This window comes from Condylura cristata, unplaced genomic scaffold (genome assembly GCF_000260355.1).
Source record: "Condylura cristata isolate star-nosed mole 26May11 unplaced genomic scaffold, ConCri1.0 scaffold00008, whole genome shotgun sequence".
NCBI lineage: Eukaryota > Metazoa > Chordata > Mammalia > Eulipotyphla > Talpidae > Condylura > Condylura cristata.
In genome coordinates, this window is record NW_004567109.1 from 40,273,360 (window position 1) to 40,298,108 (window position 24,749).

At 35.8% G+C, this 24,749-nt stretch overlaps 1 protein-coding gene across 1 annotated transcript in view; it reads right to left on the reverse strand.

The window, feature by feature from the left end:
• The window catches only part of RPE65 (retinal pigment epithelium-specific protein 65kDa), a 16,829-nt gene extending 6,821 nt beyond the window's left edge, over positions 1-10,008 (reverse strand). Inside the window, exons 1-10 of the mRNA XM_004679108.1 lie at positions 9,998-10,008; positions 8,679-8,761; positions 6,833-6,983; positions 5,046-5,153; positions 4,803-4,944; positions 3,797-3,944; positions 2,332-2,413; positions 1,960-2,092; positions 1,716-1,855; positions 933-1,062 (exon numbers count right to left, since the gene is read on the reverse strand). Coding sequence (XP_004679165.1) covers positions 933-1,062; positions 1,716-1,855; positions 1,960-2,092; positions 2,332-2,413; positions 3,797-3,944; positions 4,803-4,944; positions 5,046-5,153; positions 6,833-6,983; positions 8,679-8,761; positions 9,998-10,008 — 1,128 coding nt within the window. The remainder of the gene's footprint in view (positions 1-932; positions 1,063-1,715; positions 1,856-1,959; positions 2,093-2,331; positions 2,414-3,796; positions 3,945-4,802; positions 4,945-5,045; positions 5,154-6,832; positions 6,984-8,678; positions 8,762-9,997) is intronic.
• Between the last annotated feature and the right edge of the window lie 14,741 nt (positions 10,009-24,749).

Genomic DNA, 24,749 nt, shown 5'->3' on the forward strand with positions numbered 1-24,749 from the left:
GGCCTCTATCAACTGATTTTAATTGTCTCTTATCCCAGTTCCCTAATTCCCTTCCCTGCACTTCATATATGTATATGTATATATACACATACATATGTTCCTTTCTACTTTTGTAGAAACTTTTACCTAATTGTAATGTCCCATTTAAATATGTTTCATTTCTCATTCTTTAAAATAACTTACTTAAGAGCAGTAGTGTCTGGTTCTAAATCAATTTTACTTTCTATTGCATCTGATCTAAGATGTGAGTACAATGTTTTATATTCCATGTAGCTGCCTCACCCACTTATGTGTAGATGTTTCATATAGACATGAAAGAAAGTATATGCTCATGCATCTATTATGAAATTTTATTTTTCTTGATTTTGATGGGTATTTCTATCACACTAAAACAAGTATTGATATTGGGCTGATATTTTAAAAAGAAAGTCACTGAATACAGGGGGGAAAAAGGTAGACATATAGTGATATCTAAAATTTTTAATGCTTTTGATGCTCTAGTGATATTTTAAGAAGATTTGTAGAAAACCGAAATAATAGGCTATTTCCTAACAAGGACACTTTTGATGCTTCTTTTCTGTAGAATTTCAAATTATGAATTAATTTATGTTTAGTATTGACAAAGGATCCTAGGAATCAGTAGTCTGTACTAATCATCAAAAAAAGTATCAAAGATTTGCAGATGAAAGAATAGATTTAGACTCAAAACCTGGTTTTCATTTTGGCTCTGCCACAGTTGGCTTTCGCTAGATCATGCCATTTTTCTAAGTTTGTTTTCTCATTTGTAAAATGAAAGGAGTTGAAGTAATTAATTTTTAAGCTTCTTCCACCTCTGAAATTTCAAGACTATGTGTATAAACATAATAAAGCATAAAATCCTGAGAGAGATGAAACATTCTGGTTACATCTGAAATCTCATAGAGGGCAATTACCTTGTCAATATTTAGAGGAAGTACATATCTTCTAACCTCAGGCTGCGGAGCATTTCTAGCATTTTTTTTCACCTCTTCCCAGTTTCCACGTAAATTGGCTAAATATAAATAATTATAGACAAATTCAAACCTGCAAAAATAAGAAGTCAAGGATGAGCACAGACAAATACAAATAATTTTAGAGAGATGATTCATGTTTTTTGAAAGCACACGTGCCTGCGTTTTCTTATTCTCCAGCCCAGAAACTGCTAATGGCCCAGGCATATTAGAACCATTTCCTCTGACTACATTGGGTAAAAGCAAAGAAATTTGCCTCATGGATATGATTAAGTAACAGCAAACTTTAATAATTCCTATTCTGTATCTTCATCTTTATCATTCTCATTCCATTTGTATTTTGGGGGGATACTTTTTTTTTATTTTAGTAATGTGGCTATTCTGAAGAAAGTATACCTTTCTCCCAACCCCAACTTAGATCTTGTCGAGTTTAAATGGAGATGAAGTTCACTTGAACAGGTCACAGAAACTATTTTTCAGTTTCTGGTTCATAGACCAAATTGCCTACTTGGTTTTCCCCTTAACCATGGTGTGGGTGTTAATATTGGTGGATGTTTCTGATTACATGAACTCACTACTGCCTTCTCAATTATATTTTGGGATTTAAGTGTACTTCCTGCTTTTTAAGATATAACTCTAATTTGCAAAGATGGAACCATCTTGGAAAAGGTCCTTAATTTTCAGGAGCTACTAAGAAGTAACATTTCAACCAACATCCTTCCTTACCCTTTCCAACAACAGAGATCCACAATCAGAAATTCATTGTCTTCATAGGTGTTGATGTGATGGAAGAGGTTAAAAGAAGAGGTCCTATATTTGTTATTAATATATTTTCTTCTATTTTTGTCAGCAATATGGAGCCAAACCTTGAAAAGTGAGGATAATATTTTGGTGCATTTAACAAAGGAAAAAGTGTACACTATGGGACATCTCCAGAAATATCAACCTGGAAAATACATGTAAGACTTACCCCCATGGTTTCATTGGACTCAAAGCAATCCATGTAATTGGCTCCCCAAAGACTCCACGAAGAGAGGAACTTTAAGAGGTTAATTTTGACTGGTGTCTCCACAAAAACAATATAGTTGGGAGTCAAACCAAAACTATTCAGAAACACAGATGGATTTGTGAATGAGAAAAGCTGATTTTTAAAACCACAAAGAAGTATATACACCTGAGATATGCTTAGTTACATGAATCAACAGATCCTATAGGAAATTAATTACATTTTAAGTATAGATTTCTGAAAGAAAATGTTATAATCAATATTGGTATCAAAGGTAGGTAAAGCATATTTTAAATTTAAGTTTTCCTGAAGATTTATAGTAGTCCTTCAAGTTACCTATGGACATAAGATGGCTTGAATCGGTCACTGCAGGGAAATTGTACGATGACCTCTGACTTGCTTATTGGATCTTCCTTGTCTGAAATAAAGTGATTTTAAAAGGCTTTGAAATAGTTTCTCTCTCTCTTTTGTTAAACACAAAACATTTAAAAGTTTATGCAAACAAAGAAATGCATGCCAGATCTTGATAGTTTTTAGTTTATTTTCATCTCCCAGTCATTTGAATTTCTGAACAAAATCTTATGTGACGTTGCAATCACCCATGAACATCTAAATAGCAGCAGGTTTGGAAAATTGCACTAACATAGCATTGTGGCAGGCAGAATAGTTGGATTAGTCTTATAACAAATGAAGGTGATTTCTAAGTCAGGGAAGTAAATAAAACTTTAGTGTGGTCAGAGTGGTGTTTACAATCTCTTAAACTGCCTATAAAATATAGTATAGATGGGGCTGTGTCAATAGCTCTGTACAATATTCTTATGTGCTTCAAAATTTATTTACTATTGAATCATAGACACACTTTAGTGTGTGTCAAAATCACATAAAAAGAGTCTTAAAATACCAATTGTGGGTCCTCCTCCATAATTATTCATGTACCCTGCCTTACATTGGGCTTAAAATTTTATTTCTAGCTGATTTGCAGGTAATGCTGCTAGTCCAGAGACTAAGCTTCAACAAGCTTCAATAACTATTCTAAGCAATACTAAACAAAAGTCTAGGCATACTCAAGTAAGTCTATCAAGAATTTCTGGCAATAAATGGGAAATTCTAAGAAGTATTATATTTGCTGGCAGTTCAGAAATTAAACACACCCCAAATGGTCAGTACACTTATAAATATGTGTATGCTATTATTGTAAACATGTTTATTTAAGAATTTAGGGCCCTCCCTGGTGGTGCAGTGGGTTAAAGCACAGCACTAAGAAGCTATAGCCACTTTAGCATGAGTTTGATCCCTGCCCTGATGCACATGGTGCAGCAGACCTTTCCTGACCCACCCGCTGCTCCCTTCAGCAGTACACTCTGTCAATCAGCCTGTTCTTCTCCCCACTCTGTCTGGTGAATCCTCTCATTGCCCCTGCACCTCTGTCCTGTACCCTAGTTTTGTATCATAATTAAATCTTTAAAAAAGTTTAATTTTGCCTGCTACTTGAATAAATTCTTATAAATGTTTGCTGAAGTTGAACCTAAATCTTCTATTCTCAAATCCAGATATATACTATGTATGTGAAACATCATGGAATAGAATTTGACCACCTTCTTTCTGTATTTTCAAGTTGTTATTTCCTGCTGTGGTGCCTTTAAACATTTATTCCTCAGTAAAGTAGGGGTAAGGGCAATTATCCTAAAATATAACAGTAATTTAACTGTATCTCATGTGCTACCTCATGGCATCCTGAATTTTTAATAATTTTCTACAATATAGAATCTCATTTTAAGGGGAGTTAAATTGGCAAACTGACCTGTTTGTAATGGAGGAATTTTTACAATATTGTAGGCAATTGAAAATTTTTTCCCAAAGCAATTACCAATGTTGTAAACAGTTCCATCACTTTCAATGTGGGGATGAGCAGTAACTCCATTGACTGAGATGTAGTTGCAAAGATCTACCTAAAGAGGGAGAGAAAATGTCATCCGTGACAAGAGAAAGATTAATTTACACCTTTGGTACCTAGGTCTGACTTCATAGCTACTGTTTGCATCTCCACCCCAAGTCCACTTTCTCTTTCTTTCCATCTTCCTAAGCCGTATACTATTTTAGTTCTACCTGAACTCTCTTCAGTCTTCAGTGCAAAGCTCTCCTCTGACCCCTATACTAGCTAGCCTTTTGCTTCTGGAAGATTAGTTCTCCCTCACTGTGCTCTTCAACTGAGGTATACCGAATACTGCTGTGATTAGTTATTAGTTACTAGCTCTCCTTTTGTACATATAAGCTGCCTTTTAAACAATTATAATCTTGAATTCTGGAATTTTTTTATAGGCCCTTATTACATTAGACTGAATTGTATAAAATTGCGATCTAGTTTTAGTTCTAATAAAAATGTCCACAAAGGGCAGACTTGTGTAACATAACTTACCATGAATGGTAGGGTTAACAGTGTTGCTATAATATTTTAGTACCACTTATGTGCCAGGTCCATAAGCCATGAAAGGCAGGGACCATATTACTTACTCATTGGTATATCCATTGCATAATATATATTCCGGTACATAGAAGTGAAACAATAAATATTTGTGTCACAAATGAATATGTTAGTCTTTTTAAATGGCTTTCTACAATCCATAGTATGCTTAAAATTTCATGAAGAATCAAGGTTTGCCCTCTGTCACAAGATAGTAACTGATGACAGAACAAGGATCTGAAACTTATTTGGCTCTCATGTTCTTTCCACCAAATTGCACAGTTGATTTAATTCCAAGTTGCAATTCTAAATTCCTGAGCAGGGTTGCCTGAGGTATGCGTCCTACCTGCTTAATTGTCTCCAAGGTTTCAGGATTAATCTTTGTAATGAAGTTGGTCTCTGTGCACGCATAGTAATCTTCCCCCACTGGGTAGATATTAACAAGGGCATTGTCAGTAACCTCCACTCCTCGAAAGTAAGAAAAAAACCTGCAGAAACAAATGGATTTTTCAGTCCAATAACTTTTCAAGCCATGAGAGAAAAGGACTAATGTAGAGTGTCTTATAACAGGTAGTGTGGTTTCAGTAACCTGGAAAATATATTCTTGCAGGGATCTGGGAATGCACAGGTACCAAATTCCGTTATGACAATCCTTTTCTCAGTCATTGCCCGTACATAAGCATCAGTTCGGATGAACCTAAAGGACATTGAGATTGGGAAAAAGGTCATAGACAGCATAATCCACATGGCGCTTAGATTGGTCATTCCATTCCTTATTATAAATCTATCACATGAACAATGAAGAATTGTCTGGTTACTTCCTCAGGTGATCAAGGGCGATATAATGTACCATAAATTTCAATTCATGTCTTCTGAACTTCACAGTGACAGAGGAGGAAATTAAGACTCTGAGAAATTAAGTGATTAGCATATGTGACCCAGCTGGTTTAGAATTTATGTTGCCAAAGCTGGAAAACATATCTTTTCTATATTATAACACACAGCCACCATAAGACTTCTGACCTCGTGAACTTAAAACCCATCTATTCTTCTTAGGGAAATATAAGCAATGATGTTGCTTATATTTCTTTGAATCTCTCTAGTGTCCTTGAATTTTTTCTCAAAATTTAATATGCTGTCTTTTTCTAAAGTAGTTGACAAAAATAAAAACACTTTCTCCTAAAAAAATTAATTTCATGGCTTTTAAAAGTAAGTATTCTGGAATCCAGATGTTGCCCAGAATTTCTTCTGTGGAGAGCTAATTAAAATCTGATTTTTTACTTTCATAAAGATGAATATGTACAAAGGAGGTTAGAAGGCATATGAAAGTTTTGTTTGACCTTCAAAATCAGCTTTCATAGCTAATTTTCTGCTTGACATCATCTACTTCTCTTCTATTGCAGTCTAACTTGTCCTGACTACTCCAAGCATCCATTTACTCCTCCTTCTAATGTCTATTTCCAGTGTATAAATTTATGGTCATCAGCCAAGCTACTAACAGGTATGAATATTAAAGCACAAGATAGTTTACTTATTGTGGTGTTAATGTGATCTTTGACTGCTTAGTTCTTCAAAATTTTTGCTATATTCTCCTATTTTTTTTAAAGATTTTTTATTTGTTCATACAGAACTTGGGTACAGGCCAGAGGCTCAGGGGCAGCGAGAGGCTTCACCAGAGACAGAGTGAGGAGCAGAACAGGCAGATCGACGAAGTACACTGCTGAGGGGAGCAGCGGGCGGGTCAGGAGAGGTCTGCCACACCATGTGGTCACCTCCGGGGCAGGCGGGAATTGAACTCATGCGCAAGTGGCTTTAGCTTCTCAGTGCTGTGCTTTAACCTGCTGCGCCACCAGGGAGGGCCAATATATTCTCCTATTTTTAAGAAAACTCTCTTCCTTGTATCAGTATTATCAATACATATTTGTTCCTTTCTTCCTTTGAGACATATCTTCTTCCATCCCAGTGGTGTTTCTGATCATCAGAAAGAAAAGGAGTCAAGAGAGCCAGTGGTATAACAGCTATAACAATAGGTATGATTATTGCTGAATGCTTCCTGTAAGTGAGGTATTGTGTTTTCATTTAATCCTTATAATGAAGTAGATTTTATTATTTCTCCCATTTTATAAATAACAAAGCAAAGAATTAGAGATTAACTGACACATGGTATCTTGAAGCCAAACATATCAGACCCCCCAAGTCTAGTTCTTAGCCCTATAGTTCCCCTGTGTCCATGCATTCACACTGTCAGATGGATTATGAAAAGAAATGATATATAAGTTCCCTCTTGGCTTCAGGAGGTTGAAAATCACAACAGAGAAGAGCTGAGCAAGGCTTCATCTTTGGGGATGGGGATAGTGGAATCAAGTCCTCTTTTACCTTCTATGGTATGTGACGTGTCCTTCTTTAAAGTCAAACTTGTGCAAGAGGGCTTGCCCATCAAACAGGTGGTAAAATGGCTCAGATCCAATTTCAAAGAGTCCAGGCCCACATCGAAGGAGACTGCCGGTAAGCCAGAGTGGGATCCTGCCTGTGATGTAGGTGAGACACAGATCTTATTTGTTCCCACTGCTCTTGTCTAGACTCAGCCCTGGTAAGTGCTCTAACTACCAGCAGCCCAGCAGCCCAACAACATAGCAGACCAGCTTCTCCTTATAAAGAGTTTCTTCTTTACAAAACTAGTAATGATTTTCATTCCCAATTCTCACACTGGGCAGCACTTATGACATATTCTTTCCTAAGGACTTGCCTCCTTTTCACTAGGTGAACAAGTAGGGGAAATGTGGCTTTGTCTCAGAGTTTCAATGAAGGGTTGAAGGAGAGGGGAAAAGTATCTCAAAGGGAATGGAATTTTCCACTTAAAAGATTTCCTCAGAAACCAATACACTTGCCTTTTTATCATTATCACTTTTAGGAAGAATTTCAGATTTCTTTGACATATTTTGATGAGCGTGGGTAAGAGGACAGAATTAAGAGTAAGGATCAAAACACTTAAAATAAATGTGTTTACAGAAGAAATCCTTTAAATGAAACAAGAAGAAAACTGGCTTTTAACAGCTATAACTAGATCTCTTTGATGGTATAGGCTACATTCTACAGCCTGCAGTAGCACAAAGTACACCGGGCTGGGTGTCAGGAATCTGGTTCTCATTTAGGATTTGCCATGTATCATATCTGGGCCTCAGTTTTATCTGCAAAATGAGGAACACGAGAAAGACCTTAAGTTCTTTTAGTTGAAGCAATTATGTTTGTATCCTTCTATCTACTTAGAAGTACAATGTTTGGCACTGTTTGCTCTTTTTTTCCTTTTTTTCTTTTTTTAATAACATGGGTTATTTCCTACAGCTTAATTTTACAGCCCACTTGATAAGGATTTATAATCCTAAAAAATACTTGAAAAGAAAGCCTAGTTTAACTAAAAGGCACATTAATTGTAAGAACCTAGATTGCTTGCTCTAGTGTCTAATACAGAAAGAACATTTGACTTATCCCTTTTATTTTGCAGAAGAGTAAATTGGGTGGAAATACTTGACATTATTTGGCCCTTCCCACAACTCCTGTTCAAGGAAGGATGTGTATGGTTCATTGTGTGTCTTTGGATAACGATAACAATAGTAACAATAACTATAATATATAGATCACTTATATTGGATACTGGGTGAATCTTTTTGTTCTCATTCTCAAATTTAATCTTCATAACATCTCTATGAGGTAAAATTTGATTTTTGGTAGTTGAGGGAATTGAGGCTCAGAAAGTTTAAGTAACTTGGGTGATGTATAGCTTATAGATCAGTGGTAGATCGGTGATCAGCCCTCCATCTGTCTGGCTCCTGAACTGAGACTCTTCCAAAATAGTCGACATGAAATTCACCAACCTTTCATAACTTTCCCACATGCATGTCAAAGGGCCTTTATTTGTCCAGATACTTACAGAACTGACATTTATAGAATATATATTATATTCTAAGCACTGACCTAGGCAATGACTAGTTTAAAGATGACAAAGATGTAATCCTAGTTCTCAAGGAATTCCAATTAAGTAGCAATTTTCCATATTAGAGAAGTAAAGAAAAGGTAGATGAGAGGAAATGGGTTCTTGGATGATAAAAAAGCAAACTTCCAGATTTCCTCACAGGGGAAGCCAGTTCTGAGCAGTACCAATGAATAAGGAGACAGAGAAGACAGACCTCAGAGATTCAATGAATTCAAGATTAGTGAGACCAACCTGTAACCTGAGCTGTGAGTGGTGAGGACAGTTCCTCTACAGTTTCAAACAGTTTCTTGTAACCACCAGCAGGGTGCTCAACTCTGGAAGAGTATAATAATGAGGGAGAATAATGGCATGATGGAATAATTTTAATACTTACAAAAGACCACGAGACAGAACTTTTTCTGAGAGAAAAAGTTCTCTGTGGCTCTATGCTAATGCATCACTCTCAGTGTCACCTGGGCTGGAGCACATGGGACTCAGGAGTATAGAAGGTATCCAGGTTTGGGAGAGTCAGGGATGTCAGGGAAAACTTCCTGACTTCCATTTTAATGTGACAGGGAAACTGCCTTCTGCATTTATAGAATATATATTATATTCTAAGCACTGACCTAGGCAATGACTAGTTTAAAGATGACAAAGATGTAATCCTAGTTCTCAAGGAATTCCAATTAAGTAGCAATTTTCCATATTAGAGAAGTAAAGAAAAGGTAGATGAGAGGAAATTCTAAAGACAAATCAAATTATTCTAAAGATAAATCAAATTATTCTGACTCTCTTCCTGATAGTCCTTCTGACAGAATTACCCAGCCCCAATCCTACATTCAGCTTACTGCATTGCCTCATTGATTCTCTTGCTTCAGTTTCATTCCTTTACTCATGTGAGTTTGGAGAAGACAGCTTTTTTGGTCAGTACCTCATTCTTTGCTAGTCATCTGTATTATATCATTATCTCTTCCTATCAAATCATTTCTTCTCCAATTCCCAAGAGTGATAGTACTTTCAAAAACTTTTTATCAGATCAAGAGATTCAGATTTAATATGTTTATTTATTTTCTGTCTTCATACGTAGGCTCTATTTTCTGACTTCTTAGGATGGGAGCTCTGACCAGACTCCCTAATCATGATAATTATAGTTTGTTAAGCATTTACTCAGTGCCCCACACCATCAAAAGAATATGGTATGTTATTAGCTCATTTAAATCTCACAACATGACAGTGTGTCATTTTATATGTGGAAAAGCCTAGAATTATAAAAGTTAAGTAATTTGCCCAAAATCCTACATCTAAGAAACAGCTGAGTAAGAAGTGGAAGTCTGATCACTAAAATGTTTATTTTCAAAACTGCTTCCAAAATCCAGTCTAAGTCACACAAACCCCACTGTAACCTAAGCTTGAATTATGGATATTTGCTTCTATATATAAATGGGAAGCAAATCCTCCAAAAAGTCCCAGGCCTCCCTACATAGGTCATCAGTATTCTTCAGAAGCTTTTGAAAAGTCCAATTACTATCAACCTACTAAAGCATTGAGAAAAGTCTCCCAGAGATACTTACTGAATGGACATTTTCTGTTGGTGGAGAACTGAGAGATCTTGCACCAAGTGCAGAATAAGCCAGGAGCCTTTATATGCCCTCTAAATCCCCCAAAAGTCATGGCTTTGGGAATCCTTTCCCATTCCCTCAGCTGAGGGAGGAGGACATAAGTGGCTTTCACTGAGAAAAAATCATATCCTTCTGATACTTGAGCATTATTTGGGGTTGTGGTTCCCATGAGAGTTTTTTGGCTATTTTCCAGAGACCTCAATCCTTCCCAAGAAGAACGAGAAGTGGATTAGAAGAAAGGAATTATATGGCCATGTTTCCCATCAAGCCTGAGCTGATCAAGTCACCCACTGCAGCCTGGTTCCTCTCCCTGGTGCCCATCTCTCTCCCCCACGTCTGTTTAATCACTTCACCCTATTTCAGTTATTCATTCATGCAGTTGTTTATAAAATATCTGTTACACAAACTGTCCCTGCTTATAATTCTGCAAGGGTAATCCAAACCAACAAATATTCTTTTATTTTTTTACTTAATTATTATATATCTATTTATATTATTACTCATTTTATAACAATGCTTACATGCCCCTCCCTCTCCTGTCATCACTATAGCCCCCCCACATTCCTCCCTCCTTTTGACCCCTCTCTGTCCTCCTCCCCTGTAGGATTGCTCTGGTTTATAATTCTCTGTTTAAAACCAACAAATATTCAATGACATTTTGTAAATGCTAAAATTGTGAAAACATGGAGTGTTGTGGAAATACAGTGTAACACTTCTAACCCTCTCTGCTTGCCATATTGATCCTGCTCAGTGCCTGAGTTCCAACCAGACTTAGGATTGTGAGTGATTTACAGAGGACGAAACACTTTAGTATCCTTGCTTGTCACTAATGTTTGCCATTAGTGCAAACATTGCCTGAACTTCCTGTCCATTCATTTGTGTTCTGTATAATGAACAGTTCTGTAGATAGGATTGTATTCCTATTTTCACACACTTTTATTAATCCTCAGTTACTTGTCTGTACCCTCATGGAATTGTTCAAAGGGATCGCAGGAAGATAAGATACACAGTAAACCAGATGGCAAGTACAATTTTTTAAAATTCACTAATCATTTAAAATTTAGCATTATGGCCAGTCACCGTAGAGTTCTTTAATAAAACTGTATAACAATTAATTTGAGTACTCCTCAAGTTAAAGCTAGAGTTTACTTTCCCAGGCTGCCTTATAGTGAGGGAACAAACATGTGACCTGGACTCCACCAATCAGAGACAGAGGCTGCGCTCCTAATTGTAGCACCCAGTGTCCAGCATCAGTAGTAGTTCTGCCCATCTATGGCAGTAGTGTCTCTACTGGAATCATCCCACAGGGGAGGTGACAGAACTATCACTGGCATGGTAATCTCTAAGTCCCAGCTTTTAACTATCCCAGAGACTGTTACTGTGACCTAATTTTTTAAATATTTGTATACTTCTTTGATTAGAGTTCAGCTTTCATTGTTCACAATTAAGAGTTCTAGTTGCAATGACATGATGATAATATAGAATACTGTGATATCACAGAGGAAGAACATATCATATGTGTGTATAAATACACATATATGTGTATACACATGTGTGTGTGTATATATATATGTGTGTGTGTATATATATATATATATATACACATGTAAATGGAGACCTTAGAGGATTTTTTTTAAAGCTAGTATCTAAGCTAAGATAGGAAGCATATTTAAATGTTATCCAGCCAAAAGGCAGGGGAAAGAGTCTTGAGACATTTGTAGAACTTTTAAAAATCTGGAAGTGATTGTGATTTGGGGAAATGGCAAGAAATGGAAGCAGGATTAGAGATAATCATAGGCCTGATTTTGCAGTTTTGTAAAATATGTAAGGGAAAATTAGAGCAGAGGGAATCACCAAAATGTTTTATCCAGAAGAAGTGAGTGACATGACCTTATCTGTATTTTATAAAGACCGTTTTGATTTCGTCGTGGATAATACATTGTAAATGACATTGTAGAGACAAATCAACGAGAAACCAAAAAGTCAAGATAACTGTTGTAGGGGGATGTTTTGGGAAACAATATGAAACCTCAGAACCAAGGGCTTTTCATAGGAGTACTGATAAAACTATACCTGATGAAAACATTAGCTTCTGGCTTGAAATAACGTATACGCATTGAGCTAGAACACTTGAGTGAGTGTGTGTGTGTGTGTGCATGTGTAAGAGAGAGAAGGGATGTTTCTTCATGAAGAGAGAATAAATTCTGATTTTTATAAAGAAAGAAAGAGAATGGGTGGATGTGAATTGGAATCTGAATGACAGGTAAGGTATAGACCTAGAGAAAATGGAAAGGACATTCTTGGTGAAGGGAAGAGAGTAAGAGAATGCAGAGTGGGAAGTTTGGAAGGTGGGTATTGGAAGAATTTTCTATCTCCTGTACCATCGGAGTGAAATTTTATTTCCTCAGAAGTGTCACTTCTTGAGTAGAGCTGTGGGTCATGTTATGATATCTGTAAATTGTTCAGTCTACGGAGTACCAGCACCCAGTTGCTTTTCTTTACTTTACCTCCCGTTCCAAGGATCCAAAGTAGAAGGTTTTGTGGTAGCCAGACTCCAGAAAACCTTTAGTCATTGAGTGATAGAGATTTGACAAACTGCATTTTCTGTTGAAGAGCACTACTAGGAGAGGAAAACCTGTCTCACTGGTGTGTACAACTGTACCACATGCCTATAAGTGTGTACAACTGCACCATATCTCTGCCTTTGGAATTTTGGAGTTGTAGTCATGTTGTTTAAGAATAGGAACTGATTTTAGTTATATTTGCATTTGCATGCACTTTGAGTTTTATTTTCAACCTATAGATCCTACAAGATAGCTCTTTGAGGACTCTTTTAAGTAGTACAATTTATGACAATTCATTCCTGGAAAACTTATAGATGCATGGGTTGTGTTAGTCATCATGGTAGTGTGCTTGATTAAAGTCAGGATGAAAACTAATTACTATGTTTTGAATCTCACTGACCCCAAGTTCTGTAGGTCTAAAACAAATATGCAAAAACATTTTTTAAGCCAAAAGTATCCTATAAATATTAATTAGTACTTATCAATGTCCATTCTCCAGAAGTTTGGTTTCATCTCTATTTTTCAGCAAATAGCTTTGACCTTAGGAATAATCCATTTCTCCCATTCTCTTGTTGGTATGGCATTAGAGAGTAAGTGGGCTATATACTTTACAAAATATCATCTTGATCTTTTTTCTTCTAAAGCTCCAAATGTAATTATTTCTCAGATTAAACTGTATTCTTCTGTCATTACACTGCCATATATTGGGTTGCCAATACATTGTTAATTTTTCTGTCAGCTCTTCTTTTTCTCCATCTCAAATTCTTGTTTTTGGTAAAATCAGATCTTCCTGTTTAATTTCTGTATCTGCCAAATAGATTGCTTCCTTTTGATACTTTTAGGTACATCTGCCAAATGACTTGTTCTCAGAACTGGAGTTTGCTTAACTGTTATTTATTAGCCAAAACAAGGTCTGATGCCAGCTCATATTTAAAAGGGTTTGAAAATAGTCCCTACCATTTCAGTTTTAGTGAGAACTACTGTGCCACATGCCCAAAGTCATGAATATAAGAAAAGATAAAAAACTGGTGCCATATTTTGCAGAGGACTTCTAGGTTTTTGTTTAAGCAACTGAATGAATGTAATACTATTCTTTTTGACTAGGGGAGAGATGGTTCAGAGATGGCTCAGAGGGAATGGGTATATCAAGTGTTCCTAATTAAATCTGAAATTCTGTAAGGAACTTACAGTGGAGGTAGAATTCAAACCAAAGCAGTCTGATTCCAGAGTCTGCATTTTTTTTAAGGCTTATTAATTTATTCATACAGAACTAGGGTACAGGCAAGAGGTATGTGTGGGGTGAGAGGATTCACCAGAGACAGAGAGGGGAACAGAACAGGAAGATCGCTGAAATACACTGCTGAGGGGAGCAGTGGGCGGGTCAGGAGAGGTCTGCCATGCCATGTGGGTCACCTCTCTGGGGAGGATCAAACTACTGGGGCTCAAACTTATGCTGCAATGGCTGCAATGGCTTCATAGTTGTGCTTTAACCCATTGCACCACCAGGGAGGGCCCCAGAGTCTGTATTTTTAAATTTATTACTTCCATCCATCCATACATGGAAGTTTTGGTAAACAGTATTTTCTTGATTGCCTAACATGGTCAATGATATTTAGTGGGCTTTGTAGACAGATGCTTCTGCAAGATTCCCAGTTGACTTGCCCCTAATTTGTGTCTTTAACTGATCCCCAAACAAATTCTTTTCATTCCTTTGAAAAGAAAATCAGACCATGACTTCTTTATACTCAGAAACTCTCAAAAAAAGTCTGCATTACCTATTGGATAAAGCACTTCTTATAGCACTTCAGCTATAAGATCCTCCATCCCATGGCCCTTGCCTCCTTCTCAGTGTTATCTTCTGCCACTCTCCCCTTTCCTCAGTGCTCCAGTAGTACCAAGCCGTTCATTGCTTCTCATTAATTACAAACCATTTCATGCTTTCTTTTCTTTCCACCATCTAGCTCCTTTGCTTAGAACTCTCTTCTTTCCCTGTTCATCTGCTAAATTCGGTCTTCCTCCTTATAGAGCATCCCTTCTGCGATGCCTGAGATAGGATGCTCTCTTTTCGTATTTTTTTCTTCTGTTTGTATTTATATAGGCCTCTCTATTTTTATATTATCACATTGTGATTCCATTTGTTAGCATGCCTATCTTCCATTTTAGATTGCAAGCTTCTTGCTTAATATAGAGAAATATAATCAAATCACCCCTCCAGCATAATGATATTTGGCAAATGCCATTCAACACCTGTCAAGACAGAAACTGGCAGTCACCCCAGCTGACCCCTCCGGGTGAAAACCCATAAGCTAGCAAAAGCACTGCAGTTACTATTGACACACTCCCATAAATTACATGTGAGTCAATCTTCCCTGTTATCTCTCTACCACCACAAAAGGTAGTATTTGCTCTTGCATATCAGGAGTATGGAGGGATTTTCATATATACACACACATACTATGCATGCTCTCTCTCTCTCTCTCTCACTTTCTCTCTAGTGGGTTCCCTTTTGCTGGTGGGTCTTACCTCAAACAAAGGAGCTCGCCTTTACTTTACACATGACTTGTGGGTAATAAACATTTAAATTATCTGTGTTTGGGTGTGAAGATATTTTGAAAATGCAGAGCCTGACAGCCCTACTATTATCACTTATATATATTTATGATCAGGGCTTCAGTGTAAGAACTTGATAAAACTTATTGCTTGTTGAACCAAATTAGTGAAGGTCACTAGAACAATTGCCTTAACAAGCTGAGGATAAGGATCATTAAAAAAATGTGTTTCTAAATGGATGTTTAGGGGTTGGGTTTAATTTTTCTAAAGAATGTGAAGTATTTTCCTTGAAATCTTGATTATGCTCTAATTTTAATGAATCAGCTCTTTGATTCACACACATATACAAAAGAGGATAATGGCTCAGCCCTACTGGATTAATGGTGCCTTGTCTATTAAGTGTCCTAGCACATTTGCAAACAGAGGTGTGAAGGTAGTGAAAAATAGGCATCTGAAATCTTTTAAGAAAGAGACTCCCTGCCCCCCTCCCTGAACCAAAGAACTAGTCTATTAGACCAAAGAAGATCAAATGTAGATTGGGAATTATTTATCCTATTAACAGGCACATGAACATCAGATAAAGAGCTATTCTAATAGCATTAAGAATCTGTGTTGATCTAGTTTATGAAATTACTAGGTTGCTTATGGGGCATTTTTAGATAATGTAAGAACAGTTTTCTTAACAGGAGAAAGTTATTAGAAAAAAATTGAACATTCACACTTATTTTTATTCCATTTCTTATCAAAGTCTATTATCTGTTTCCCCATTTAGAGAGTTTCTTGAGGTCAGAGTCCCTGCTGTTTCTACAGTATCACAGAACTCAACACTTAGTAAGTTGTTGCAAAATATAATACTTTAGGCTATTGTAAACTACATTGTTTTAATTTAAACTTCTACTAATGGTTTGAGGCTAGTCTAAAGAAATAAATTTGAATTTCTATTGATCTTGTACTTTGCCATATTTCTAAGCTCATTCATTAATTCTAGTATTTTTTTCCAAATAGATTCATCAATTTTCTACATAGAAATAATCCTGTCTAAGAATAAAGACAGATTTATTCCTTCTTTCCACTATGGATCCCTTTAGCTTTTTGATTTTCTGTCTCTGCTCTGGATAGACCTTCCAATACAATGTTGAATAGAAGTGGCAGAGAGAACATCCTTGCTTTATTTCTGACATTAAGTAGAAAGTACTGAGTCTTTCATCATTAATTTTGATGATAGGTTAAGGTGTTTTCATAGATGCCTTTTATTAGATTGAGGAAATGCCCTACTTGTTTAGGGTTTTTAATCAGGACTTTACCAAATTTTTTTTTTACACCCATTAAGATGACCATTGTTAATTTGTTAACATCAAAAATTACACTGACTTATAACATTAAACTGATCTTATATTTCAGGGATAAATCAAAAACATTTTTAGATTTTATTTGCTAAAATTATAAGAGTTTTTGCATCTTGCTTGCTAGGCTACTGGTGCAATTTTTTTCTTTTAGTGTTGTTTGGTTTTGATATCAAAGTAATGATGACTTCAAAGAGTGAGTTGAAAACCCAATTTCTAGAGGAAGTCTAAATTCCTTGATTTGTGGTCCCTTCCTCTACCTTGGAGCCAGCAGTATAGTACCTTTTCTGCCATGTTTCTTGTTTCTGTCTTCACATCTTTCTGATTCTGATCCTCTTGTCTTCCCTTTATCACAACACGTGTGATTATATTGAGCCCACCCAAATAATGTAGAAAAATCTCTATCTCAAGCTTATTCCTTTAGCTACATTTGCACTTTTTTAATCCTTTAAAATATAGTGGTCACAGGATATTGACGTTAGGATGTGAGCTTACTTGGGGATCTGTTATTCAAACTGCCACACTGCTACACAGCAAAGTACTGCTGAACCTTAATAAAGTTCAGCTTTATAGGGTAAGGTTCAAGTTTTTGGATATAACTTAGGAAACGTTTTTGATCTATTTTTTTCCCACCATCTCTCCAGTAGCACCCTGCCTAGTTGAGTGATCCTGTTTGGCATCTACAACCCCTTCCTCCCTAATAGAACACAACTGCTATTTCTCATCTTTGCCCCTGTCCACCAAGGTTTAATCTCCCGTATATCTTTTCTGCATTCCTGGCCTTTAGCAAAATACTCTGCAAGGACATCACCTTATCTGAGAAATGTGCCTTCCACTTCTTTCAATGGAATCTATGCTTGCCTTTACTATTATCACAGCAGATCCGAACTGATTATGTATTGGCTACCTTGTTTATTAGTCAGAAACTTCTTGAGAGTGGAGAGTGTGCCAGTCACCTTTCTAGTCTCATCATTTAACATAGTGCTTGGTACAGTAAGGGCTTCAGAAAAGAAAATGGATAAGTATCACTGACATTGTTTATTAGTTAATTATGAGCAAAGAAAGGAGGAAGGAAAAGCTTAAGTAGTTGAAGCTTAATAATATGTCAAATTATTATAAGTTTGGTGAAGAGGGCTCTCCAAGGTAGCAAAGGGGTTAAAGCACAGCACTATGAAGCTATCTGCAACCACTGCAACAGAAGTTCAGTCCCCGCCAGGGAGGTGGTCGAACATGGCACAGCAGACCTCTCCTGTCTTAACTGCTGCTCCCCTCAGCAGTGTATTTCAGTCAGTTCCCTCTGTCTCTGGTGATTCCTCTCATCCCCCTGCACCTCTGGCCTATACCCCAGCTCTTGTATGCATAAATAAATAAATCTTTAAAAAAAATAAAGTTTAGTGAAGAGCAGATTTCTTTGCTGCTCCAGGAGAAGGAACAGCAGACAGGGGAAAGAGATGAGATATGCATGACTCACAGGCAGTGATGATAATAAGAGCTGGAGGCACTGAAGCTTCAGGGCTGCTCCTCTCAGTTGGGGTGCTTTTGATGTGTGCTTCCTTTGATTCCTGCTGTGTAGCTATGGCCCAGTATGTTCTGGAATGAAGAAAAACTACTTACTATTTCCTGTTCCCACAATCCATGGTGTGCTAGAGAAGAAGCAGTTGGGGAGGGGGTTGACTTTCTGGTGGCAAATTAAATTCATTTCTTAAACTGTTGTCTCTTCACCACGGAGAGAACTGAAACTGAAGTAGAAGGAGAGGACACTGCAGTGTGCAAGGAAAGAAGAACAGAAGGCAGCATAAAAGCAGAAACAAGATAAAATAGAAAACTGCAGAAGGGCAGCAGCATCATATTGGTGAAACCAGCAAAGCTATACTAGCAAATACAGCAATGGGACATTGAGCTGTAGGTAACAGGATTACATCAACCTCTCAGGCAACACACTGGAAATAGGTAATGACATTTCAACTGCCCTTAAGCAAGGAAAAATACAACAAAGGTGGCAGATCATCACTGGGAGCAAATGGACACAAAGAAACATTCTGCTATCCCTCCCTGTACTGAAAGCCAAGTGGAACTCCCATATGTATATACTGTATTTTTAGAAGCATAAATTCATGAATTATGTGCAAGTTACATCCTCCGTATAAATGTCTGATCCAGTTATTCTCAAAAGCTTTTTTTTAAAAAAAGAATTTCCATATTATACATTTGATCAATGTGATCAATAGCTTGATTCTGTTGACCATCTTAGACTGATGTAGTGTAAATCTACTTTAATCTTTCCAAGCTAATAGAGGGGCAGAATATTATTAACTCGCAAAAGAGGGGCGTGTACAGGACAAGCTCTGCAGAATTACCAAGCACTAATATCAAACACTATGACATACCACCACACAGATTAAACAGCATAAGGGACAAACAGCTGGGACTGTACCTAGGCAAATGTCAAATGGGGCTTGATTCATAAAGAAAGTCCCCATATCCTAGTAGTTGATGGAATATGTAATTGGAGGTCAAAGTAACTACAAAGTTCTCCTACAAAATCCTAAATCATATAACACACCAGAAGGCAGAGACCTTATCTGTTTTATTTACCACTAGAAAAATTCCTGTACATTGAAGAGACTACAAAATGTGTGAAATGACCAATGTTATCACCTGAAGAATTTTACATGTCCAGCCCTTCTCCTTGTACTTTTTAAGACCTTTGTTGTCCCCATAGACTTCTTGAGCCTTTCTTTGGGAGAAAATGTCTTTAGATCATCAGCGCTCCCTTCTCCATTTCTTAGTCAAGGAATAAATATCTGCTTGGCTATTTCAAATCACTCTAAATGACTTCAGTGATACCAGGCAGGAGATCCTCCGGTAGAGGGGAGTCTACTTCATTGGGGGTCAATAAGAGCACTGATTCTATAAAATGTTTGCTTGAAAATGGGGATAAACAACTAGGATAAAAATTATGATTTTTTCAAAGCCCTAAGGCTTGGGTTTCTGTGATTTAGTCCTTGAGAGTTTATATTAATAGCTAGATTTTTGTTGACAGTCCTTCTATAGTAGACATCAGACTATGCATTTCAGATACATTGCCTATAACCCTGAGAGTAACTCCCTGAAGTGCACAATATTGTGTAGGGATAAATTCCCTAACTCCTTTGGGGTCTTCAGAGCTGGATGAACAAATTAACATCAGACAGATTAGTAGGGAGAAAAAAGATAAAATTTAATAACACACATGTGGAGAATTTATATAGTTGTAAATTCTAAAGTAAATTGAGCAAACTAGAGTTTTATATATTATGCTAAGGGACCTGGGTGTCAAGGAGAAAAGAGGGAGTTTTATCTGTCAATGAGGCAGTGACTTCATTTGCCAAAATTGCTTGCCATGACTTTAATTTCTCAGATAAAAAGGTGTTTCTGGAGCTATTCCTAAATCTAAGTGATCTTCATTCTTTAAGTTACAGTAAGTTTCTCCAATGGTCAGGAGGTCCTGAGGCTTGATTAACTATTTCCTCATATCAAGATGACACATACTGAAAAGACCTACTCTATGTCTTTGAAAAAGTCTACCTGAACCCTTGTTCTACAGATATGGAAAAGACGTGTAAAAATTAAATATATTTCTCAAAGTTATTTAACTAGCTAAAAAGCACAGCATTAACTATTACTCAGGCTGCTAAATTCTTGTTTCTTTATTTATACCACACTATCTACAAAATATATTTTAGATGCATTAAAATAAATGTATTTTGAAATGTATGTTTAAAATTTTATGTATTTTAAAACTTATTCATTATAGTAAAATTAATGCATGCTCATGAAAATCAGTTGGAGAAGTATACAAATATTTACGGGGGAAATCAGTTGAGATACTTTCAGCGATTAGTAAATATAAAGTAATATAACTGACCTTCATTATCTGCAGTAATGTTTTATGAAGTCACCAGTGAACCCTTGATCTTAGAGGAAATTAAAGGGCTTGGTTCCTTAGTCACTGATTACATTTTCATTGATAGATTTTCATCAATCTATAATCTTGTTTTAACTGTGTTTCTGTTTAAAAGTAACTATTTACTATATATTAATTCACTAATATTTAATTCATAGACAATAAATAGCATTTTCTATAGCTAATGCCTGAATGAAATTTACCTCCCACACATTTTTGTCCCACAAGGCAAAGCCTTGTAATGCTTAGAAACACTAGACAGTACTTTAGGATTATGCATCAGATTGATTTTAAAATCAATGGTGTGAATCACCAACAAAAAGCACCAAAATGAGAAAAAATATATCACACATGAACTGCAAAAAGGACACTTACTTGCACTATAAGAGCTGAAACAGGAAATGAGGGTATCATTTTGTTTAACCTCAGTTGGACATATTTTTTCTAGTGATTTAAATTATTTTCCTATATTGGGAATGTCTGTGCATGGCCATAAAGAAACTGCTAGTATTCATTTGAAGGCTGTTAATATATGTTAGTGAGTATGAGTTCACAGTGTGGAACAGTGAATGAGAACCAATTGTATTTCCTTCTGATGATTAAAATACTAGTTTCTGAAAATCACAGACATTTTATAAGATGACTTTTCAGAAACATTTGCAAAGCTTTCTCATGCAGAGATTTTTGGGGCCCTAGGCCTGATACAGATTCATTCATACATCCTGCTTACTCTGTAAGTTTAAGGTCTGCACTGTGACAGATATGGAGATAATAAAAATTAATGAGATGGTGTCCATCTTGTTTCTAGTTCATAGTTTAATGGAAGGAGATATAGAAACTAATCTAATAAAACATGATAAGGTCAATGTTATACATAATAGGCACAGTGTTTTGGGGGCACACACACACACATGCATAGAATACAGCTGGTAGAGGAGGAGATGCCTCAGCTACATGCTAAGGAAGTAGTATGCTATCAGGACAAAGGTGAGTGGGAGTGATGACTATTAGCGTGAATACTTCACAACATAGATGTTGACATTGATTCAGAAGTCTTTGGAGATAAGTAAAGTGACTGATTACTAATTATTCTAACGAATATCTTCCAGGCAACAAGAGAGTTTATGGTATCCCTTTTAGTTCTACCTAGACTTATGATCATCATAACTAATTAATGCAAACAACATATCCTAGATGTTTTGACAGGTAGGTAAAAGATTTTATTTTGGTGTAGTGTGTACCATGATAAACTGTAATTTTGTCAGCTTTCCACATAGATGATAAACATCCACAAGAAAAAATTTTTTCTAACTCTTATGTAAAGTCTGCAAATAGAAATCACCATATACTGTGTAGTATAGTTTCTTTTGGGAATAAATTTAATCTCATTGAAAGTTTATCCCATATATGAATTGCTTAGTTAAAATGTTTCCATTCTGTTGTTTCATTTAGAAGTAAAGATCTGGGTATATGGAGAGGGAATTATTATTCACATTTAATATAAGGATAATCTTATCTATTTTCCTTTTCCAGACTTATTTATTAGTCCTTTTGAGATTAAAATAGTTCCAAGGCTTTATAGTTTCATCAACATCAAAAAAAAAAGCAACACAAAAATTCCTTCATATGCCTCTTCTTCTAATTCAGTAATCACATTACCAATGTCTTGTAATATTTTAAGAGATATGCTATGCAGTTACCAAGGTCTGTATCTATATGTTTAAATTTTATGAGACGTTAAAATGAAAAACCATAGAAGACTGAATGAATAATACCCTAGGAAGACAGTTACCTCAAACTCCATTTTCTTCAAAAAGGTAATAATGTATTTTACAACTTAAACTCACTGGGTATAAAGGCAAGGAATGGTCTTTAGTTTTTTTCAGTTTTAAGGTAAAGGCAACTAGTATTAATTGGGAGCTTGTAGTACACATATATCTGTGCTGGAAACTTTATACGTTTTTGAAGCTTGCAAAGATATCATGAAGGAAACATCCCCACTTTATTAAGGAGGTTGTATCTCAAGAAAGGCAAAGTGAATTCTTAATGTCACATAACTGCTAATTAATGGAGTCACAATTAGAATCTAGTATTGCAGGACTCAAATATCTATGTTCATTCTATATATATATATATATATATATTCTAGATCCAATGTTTAATACCTTGATTATAAACACAGGTATGCCACTTGATATTAACAAATGGTTTAAAAATCCTTAACAGTGACTTGTACTGGTAAATTCACCCTTCTTAAATTTAATACCAATTATTTTATTTGCCTTTATAAAGCAATATTGCAGTAGTCATATCCCTTTTGAGAAACCCAGAGAGCTCAGTAGAGGCCTGCAGATGGCACTGCTGCCCGAGTCACTTAAATCTAACTTTGTAATAACACGTTTGTTTTAACTCAAGTGATCCCTTGTAGAGAATATGAGGTGTTCTGTACAGATCTTCATTCAGTGGTGAGTCATTTATTTCCACAATTGCCAGAAATATTGGCCATAATTCTCTTTAGGAATTGTGCTCCATGCCAATTAAATTCAACAAAAACCTATACACCATTCTGCAGTTCTCTGGAGTTTTTCATTTTGCAGCTTTCAATCATCCAAACTGATTACTTCTTAATGCAGACACAGGGCTATATTTTGATTGTTCCTTCCTACACTGTGATACTTCCATCTGAGGCAATTTAGAAAAAGCTCACCTTGTTTTTCTTTTCTCAGAAATTGTCCTGTGCATTAGCTGTTGTAGTCCAATGTCTAAAGACACTTGTTTCATAAATTTGTTATCTGTTGGAGAGGTACAGATTGTCAGGATATAAAATTCTAGAACCAATTTTTTAATTTCACCAAAGTCAAAAGAATCACCACTGATAAAAAAATGTGAAATATAAGGACAGAAATGTAGTAGTTTTAATCAGTGAAGGGTTTGTTAGGCTCAATGTAAAAAGGAAAAGATTTAGACTGAGTATAGGTTTGCAAATTTCCATATTTAAATTAACTGTCTCATTTGATTTCTGTAATATATTGGCCAGATAGATGTTACTACTCATTTAGATGAGTCAGACTGTAAGTTTCTTGAGGACAGAAAGGTAGTCTTGTCAATAGAAAATTCCATGTACTTTCAAGTACATAAATGGAGAACATACGGGAGACTGGATTATTGTGTAACAATTAGACGATACTGGGGACAGTCAACAGCAATTATTTCTGGGACTAGCACTATAATTTATAAAATAACCAGAGATTATCTGACCTATTGTAATCTGCACTTCCCTAAAAATTTGCTGAACTATTTCATACCTTTGCCTTCAATATCCTCCCCACTGTTTCTTTACTCTCTGCTGTTTACTTTGATTCATATTTCCCAAGGAAGTAAAAGCAAGTAGAGGATTTCTATAAACAACCAACATCTTAACTTCCTCATCAAATTTTCTCTTTACATTATATAAAAATTAACATATTTAATATGAATAAATATAAAACCAAGGTCAAACTGTTACAAAGCATTATTTTTTTATCTAAATAAGCAACATACTTCGTATTACTACATCTTTTAAAAGGAAAAAGTTATAGTACACAAACATCTTGGAAAGAATTTCAATTTTGTCCAAAATTTGATAACCACGGCTTCTGGGGTAAGGATTGTTTTTCTGTCCAAATTTTAACAAAAAACAGTAACTTTATAAAATATGTCATTTTAAAGAAAAAATGTATGACATTACATTGAGAAATTAGGACAATCATTGAACATCATTCTGGATCTGTGACACTTAAGCAATGGATCTTAAACAATGTTGGACAAAAAACTGCTGCAAATTTGTATCAAGTCAAATAAGCAGAAAATTTAAAGTATCTTGTATTAATATGTGAGGCATGTATATTAGGCATTTTCTTCAATGATATAAAGTGAGTGTGCTACCATGGTGACATTTATTAAGTGTTTAAGACAAATATTTAGGGCAGTGATTTTCAGTTGATTGCATACTGGAATCACTTTGAGTGAATGAAAAATACTGATAACTTTATGCCATCCCTTAGAATTTACTTAATTGGCATAATGTGAGAAAATATTGGTTCGAAACTCTCCAGGTGATTCGGATATGCAAGGCTTGAGAAAAATTAGTTTAGAAAATGGTCCCTTAATCAGAATAGCCAATAGACATCTGAAAAAAATCGCCATGACATAATTCTTATTTTTATTTTAAGTATCTTATAGTTATATTTTCCTTGATTGGAAAATAAACACTTTAAGGAAAAATATTTTATTATACTCTCTTCATATCTGAAAATGAAAGG